General features: G+C 36.3%; 1 protein-coding gene across 1 annotated transcript; it reads right to left on the bottom strand.

Annotated features, from left to right (window-relative positions):
• Nucleotides 1-5067: 5067 nt before the first annotated feature.
• LOC133832771 (uncharacterized) lies at nucleotides 5068-6425 on the bottom strand. Its single transcript, XM_062263073.1, has 4 exons — nucleotides 5523-6425; nucleotides 5388-5432; nucleotides 5190-5283; nucleotides 5068-5080 (listed from the first exon to the last, which is right to left on the bottom strand). The coding sequence occupies exons 1-4, from the start codon at nucleotides 6409-6411 to the stop codon at nucleotides 5068-5070; spliced, it is 1041 nt and encodes a 346-aa protein (XP_062119057.1). The 5' UTR covers nucleotides 6412-6425.
• Between the last annotated feature and the right edge of the window lie 216 nt (nucleotides 6426-6641).

Here is a 6641-nt window from a genome sequence, read left to right as displayed (position 1 = left end):
TTGGGACCCCGAGCATTAGTATTTGCTTGAGGTTACTTAAGCTTGAAGTAACCTGTCAGAAACATAAAAGAATGTTCTCTCTCTCTCTCTCTCCCGTTATCCCTTTTTGACGTCGTTTGCATTTTCGAAGGAAACTCGAATTTTAGGACTCAGGTTCAAGTAATGGTAGAGTCATAACAATTCTAAGGAAGATTACAAGCTTATTAGATGGAGGATTTAACTGGGAAATGACCCAATCAGAGGTAATCCAAGTATTTAGTTTTGAGTTTTTAAGCTTTTAAGCCTTGATTGGATTTTACGTTTTGAGGAGTTTTGATATGAATGGGAGATGGGGTTTTAATGGTTTTGGGAAATTAGGATGTTTGGGAACTTTGTTTTTGGGATTTTAATATGTTTGGATAGGTTTTTGGAGGATTTTAAATGGGAGAAAATGTAGAAAATAGCTGGGTTTGAGGTTGAGTCACAACCTTGTACTAGGAAGTTACGACCCGTGTGATCCCAGAACCAGGAGGGTTCTGCCTGGGGGGCGCGTCGTGACTGTAGGGGGCAAGTCGCGACCCGCGCCCTGAAGCCCAAGAAGAGGGCTCTCTGTCAGGAAGGCACACTGTGACCCCTAGGTCCAGGTCGCGACTCGCATGTTCTTTTTGAGTCAGGCTTAATTTTATTTGGTTTAAGCGTGAATTTTTGAACCTTAAGGCTTGGTATCGAATCTAATACCCGTTTTGGTAGGATTCGAGGTCATGAGGGCTAGGACTTGGTCCGAGAATCTTTTATTATTCACTTTATTGATGGGATTTCATATTTTGGTTATGATTAGGTGACCAGTAAGGGCCTAAGGTCAGGATCGTTCACAAGGGTGGATCTTAACTTATTTTACGCTCAAGTCTGAGGTAAGAAAACTACACCCATTATGTGACATACATGATTATTATTGAAGCATGTTGACTGCTCTATATTTGGATATTTGTTGCATTATGAATGCTTGAATGCATGGTTTATCTGAGAAACACACTGACTTATTAGTTAGAAAAGGCAATGGTGTTAAGTGCTGGTCATGAAGCTCTGACTTATCAGTCAGGATCGGCAATAGCACTAAGTGTTGGTTGTATGGAGTTGACTTATGAGTGAAGAATGGCAATAGCGCATTGAACTCTGGTCGATATGATTAGATCTAATAAAAAATAGCATTATATGCTCGTTCGATCTATTGGTTGAAGGAAACTAAAGCGCTTGGCTAGTATATGGCTAGTTACTCAGAGCCAAGGCTCAAAGGCTCAGGTGACTTGATGGTCACATGGCTTAGTTCGCTGGAGCCCAGGATGTCTTCTTAGTCATCTATTCATGGTGCAGGACCCCAGGATGTCTTGCTAGTCATCTATTCAGGGCGCAGAACCCCATAATCACTTAGTAGTCATTAATCCAGAGCGCATGACCCTAGAATGACTTAAAATTCATATCTGATTAGGGCTACAAGCACCAGAATGATTACTTATTAATACTTGTATACCTGCAGTAATAAATTTTATTGTTGAGCTTTGGCTCACGGGTGCTTGTGGTGCAGGTAAAGGGAAAGAAAAGCTTACCCAGCTTTGAGTGGAGAGCTTAGATGGCGATGTGTACATATGCAGCCGCATGACCACCAAGGCCAAAGTGTTTCTCAGGGGAACGAGTGTTTAACCTTATTTTTGTCGCTTAGGTTGCCGAGATTGTAACTTTTAAATTGTAAGGACAATTTTGAATTGTAAACAACTTTGCAAAAACTTTTATTGGATCCCGTATACAGTTAAACGTTTTAAATAAAATATATCCATTCCTTTTGACCAAGATTCTAACCCTGGCCAATTAATAACTCTTAGATGCACGTTTATGACCTAATGACTTGTTTATTGAGTTAAGCACTATTTAAAGTACATAGTGTGACAGTATTGGCTAACCACGACGTTACACTGACTTGTCAACAAATGAAGGCGGAACACCAGAGACAAAATAAGTTACTACAGTCATTGTCCACTTCAAGGTAGAAATGGAAAGATATAACGATGGATTTGGGTGTAGGGTTACCAAGGACCACAAAGGAACACGACTCTGCTTGGATAATATTAGATCAACTCACCAAGTCCACTCACTTCATACAAGTACATATTACTTATACCTTAAATCAATACGCAGAATTATATGCGAGTGAGATCGTGAGACTTTACATGTAACGCCCTGGATAACCAAGATCGTTACATTGTGTGTTTATAAAGGCGCAAGACTTGCTAGTCAAGTCACTTAGTTAAAAAATGTGACACGAAAACCATAATCAAACTAGGGTTAAAAAGATTTTGGTCATAAAAGACAAATTTCATTTAAATAAAGTTTGATACATGAGATCCCAAAAATAGGGTGTAAAGGATAGTTTGATACATAAGCCACTCTAATGGAAAAATAGGCACTATAGGTTCTCTTGTCCCTGTACCATCCCTCAGCCATGGCGGTCGAGCAGCTGACTATGTACATTCTGCCCCAAAGCTCTCTAACTCATAAATGGTCCACCTTGCCCTTGCCTTTACTTGGACCACGAAGTACCGTGAGCTAAGGCCCAGCAAGAAAACCATAATGCAGAGCATAAACAGTACAGACAATCAAATAATCCAAAATCTATTAACCACGTGTTCAGCATGTCATAACAGTCATCTACTCAGAGAGGTCAAACAATTATTCATAAGCCATTCATCTCAGTATTAAACAAGTTATAATCAATAGACAATAATGATAACATATCAATATTCATCATATAATACTCAGGGTCGATGCCCTTCAGTCGCACCCTCTTTTCAATCCAGTGTCTCCGTCTCACTTAGGGTGAGCCTAGTGCTTAACCCACTGACTTCGGCCCGCTTAAGCCGAGCTCATTGATTATTTAGCTGTCCTCAGCTACCAATGGCTGAGCCGCGTCCTATCCGCAAATATCAGTTCCGGCACTCTTAGGCCATTTATTTCATGCTCACATGGCATATTGTGATCACACAACATATGCATTAAATTACAGGGAATCTTAGTCCCACACAATCACATAAGGTGCAGCTTTCTTACCTTTGATTCCGAGTGCTTTGGCTAATAGCGGCAACCCTCGAGCACGATCCAATTCCGAGCCCTAGTGGACACCTAGTCACAACCATAAAATGGTACTTCGATGAGTTTTAATTCTAAAGGACAATCCCGGGACCAAATTCGCGCTCTCGGGATCTCTAATCCCACCAAACGATGTGGTGAAACCATTCCCTGAGCCCCCAAGCAAATACCCTAAAAGAATTCCCAAAAAACATGTTCAGAAGGCTGAGTAGCGCTACAATGCTACTAGGTGGGCACTACAGCGCTAGAGTCAGAGACTCAAGCCCTAGAAAATGCAGCCTAGCTCTGTAGCGCTCCCAACCTAGCGCTACAACACTACAACCAGAACATGCTTCTAGGTTTTTCCCATCGAACTTTCCCTAGCCAAAGCTCAAAAAACCCACTCCAATCATCAACCAAAGTCAAAATTGAGTCCACAACTCACTATATCTCATCCAAAAAAACCTAATAACACCCAAAGTCTAGCTAAGAACCCCATCAACCACAGGATTCAAAGTTGAGCTTGAAGCTCAAGAACACCATCCGAAAACCAGAAAACCCACACAGTTAAGGCCAGAAATTGTTACCTTAAATGAATGAATTTGACCCCAGGTTTCCCTCAGTGCCACTACTACAAAAAATGTTTTTTAGGACTAGCATTGTGAGTCCTAAAAATTTTTTTAGGACTCGCGTTAAAAACTAAGGTTTTTAGGACTCGCCTGAGTGCCTTTAAGTAAGGTTTTTAGGACTCGCAAAATAATGTTTTTAGGACTTGCGCTGCGAGTCCTAAAAAATGTCCGCGAGTCCTAAAAGATCTTGTCGAGTGCCTTTAAGTAAGGTTTTGCGAGTCCTAAAATGATGTTTTTAGGACTCGCACTGCGAATCCTAAAAAATGTCCGCGAGTCCTAAAAGATCTTGCCGAGTGCCTTTAAGTAAGGTTTTTAGGACTCGCACTGCGAGTCCTAAAAGAATGTCCGCGAGTCCTAAAAGATCTTGCTGAGTGTCTTTGAGTAAGGTTTTTAGGACTCTCTTTGGGTGACCTTAAAAGTTATATTTTTAATTTTTAAAAAAATTATTTATTGTTATTTTAAATTAAAAATTATTATTTCAATGAAACATTTATATTCAAATTAATCTAAAAATTTATAGATTAAAATAACAAAACTTATTAAAATTATAATCGTCTTGACCTTAAAAAATATATAACTAGATTTACAAAGTAAATAATTAACCATTCAAACAAGAATCATTTACTCTAATAAAAATTACAAATATAATAAAACACTAAATTCATTGTCAAACAACATATATTTCTTCTTCTTGTCCTTATACTCACCCTCGTCACTGCATTTCCAAAGTAAGGATTGGCTGCCATGAATTTCTTTTTAAAATCATCCCTGAAACATGAAAAACCACATTATAATACACCGAACATGAAAAATTATAACTAGATTTTTATTGTAGTGTACATAAATAAGTTTATTGACAATTGCTACAGTTTTCATTTTTATTTAAAAAATATATCCCTTTGAGTGTCCAAAATGTATTAAAATAAATTTGAAAAGAAAATACTAAAAAAACACCCAAAAAAATTTTGGACCCTATACTGCCATATTAAATACAGAATAAAAAAAATAATAATATAGGTAAATAACATACATATATATTTATATAAGATAAAGTATTTATTTATCAAAGAAATGAAAAAACATAGTGTAATTAAGTGATATTTTTATTTCACCCTTTTGAATCCCAAGAAAAATACTTCATACCAAAATTATAATAGAAAGAAAGAAATGGTGGAGCACTATATATATGAAGAAAAATATATGGTTTCCATTCCCAATTATTCTAAGAATAGTTGTTTCTTAATATCTAAGTAAACAAAAGAATGCATAACAAGCAAAATACTCAAGATAATCATAATTCCTTTCTCATTACAGCTTATTATGTGGTCTTCATCTAACACATTTATGGGGCAGCACTAAGCAAGAAAAGCACAAAAAATCTAAAAGTGCATCAAATAGTGCAACACAACAAATTTTAATAAAGAAGCCAACATGATACATCAAATTGATATTCATGAGAGTAACCTTATAAAACAATAAGTAATAAATATGAAAACTATATCTGAATGAAATGTAACCTTACCAATATATATGTTCCTTCCTATATCGCATAAGTAATCTTCTTAGAAACAAAAAGAAAACCATAAAAGGATTAGGAAAACACATACACTATAAATATATTTCGGACTATAAATGTTAGATTAAACAATAATTTTCCCTTACATTTTGTGCAAAACATAACATTGCTCAAAAATATTTCGGACGAGTCTGCATCATAAAATTTTTTTGCAACAAATCAGTTTTGTTAATATATATGTTCAAAACATTATTCTCAATTATTGCTGGTAATATCTTTACCACACTTTTGATTTCTTTCATTTGGTCTGAACGTTTCTCTAAATATGCATGTAGAAAAATAATAACTACAGCTAACTTTGTTGGACTTTTCGTTGAGGCGACAAATTTGTCGAATCCCTTCTGTTTTGTCAAAGCTTTGGATCCATGAAAGCTGAAACCCTAGAGCTAGCTGCTTGTTGATGACATAACAAGAAGGTTTGGATCCTTGAAAGCTTGTTTCATCTACGAGACTCACTTGTTGTACCCAACAGGACTCCTCCAACTCAGAAGGACTCATTTCAGCAATATCCAATAGATAATAAGACCAAATAAAACTGCTATTATTACTCTTTAATATGCAAGGAGTTGCATCAATGTAAGAAGAATTCTTCACTACTCTTTCACAGTTAACCAACACTAGAGTTTTCGCAACTTTTCGGTACTTTTCATGAAAAATACTATATGTTCTTGTGTCCAAAGCAAATCGTGCTTCATAACTATCATATAATCTGAAATCTCCAGAGGACAAAGTAATGTTGGTGAAGAAGGATGAATAGTTTTGATGAAGTTTGTGAAAATTGGGATCAACAACTCGAATCGTATAGTTGTTATAGTTGATTTCCAGTACGTAGTATCTTTGATAATTAAATTTATTTGTGTATCCATGTTGAATAGGCAAGTTTAAGACTGTAATGTTGTTCTCACAAGAAAGATTGTACCTTAAGTCTCCACAGCTCAATGGATCAGTGGTGAGTCGGAAAGGAGATTTTATATTAGAGATAGTACCACATGATGAAGAAGAACACACAACAGGTCTCGTATTCTCTGCGTAGCTACTTTCATGGAGCGATGTTATTACCACCAAGAGAAGAAGAAGAAGAGACTCCATCAATAATCGTCTGCAAAACATTATATGATAAATGGGAAAGTTTTTTTTTTTTTCTATTCACAAGTCACTGCTTCACATAAAATTCTGAAGTTATATCATATCAATTGATTCAAGCAATACTGACCAATCAATTCAATCAACACTCTTCTTGAGATAAAAAAAAAATACTATTCTCAGGTCAATAGTGCTGGCTTTCATTGCGTGCACATACAACTAATTTATGACTTTTCTAATAGTTTTCATTGACGTGC

This window comes from Humulus lupulus, chromosome 4, assembly GCF_963169125.1.
Source record: "Humulus lupulus chromosome 4, drHumLupu1.1, whole genome shotgun sequence".
NCBI classification, from domain to species: domain Eukaryota; kingdom Viridiplantae; phylum Streptophyta; class Magnoliopsida; order Rosales; family Cannabaceae; genus Humulus; species Humulus lupulus.
This window is presented reverse-complemented; position numbering and strand designations above follow the sequence as displayed.

Excerpts from the sequence above, each read along its gene's own strand:
- LOC133832771 (XM_062263073.1), bottom strand. The coding sequence starts at position 6,411 with ATGTTTTGCAGACGATTATTGATGGAGTCTCTTCTTCTTCTTCTCTTG. Across the intron at positions 5,433-5,522 it reads TGAAAGAAATCAAAAGTGTG|ACTCGTCCGAAATATTTTTG; the intron begins GTAAAGATATTA and ends TTTATGATGCAG. Across the intron at positions 5,284-5,387 it reads TGTTATGTTTTGCACAAAAT|ATTACTTATGCGATATAGGA; the intron begins GTAAGGGAAAAT and ends GTTTCTAAGAAG.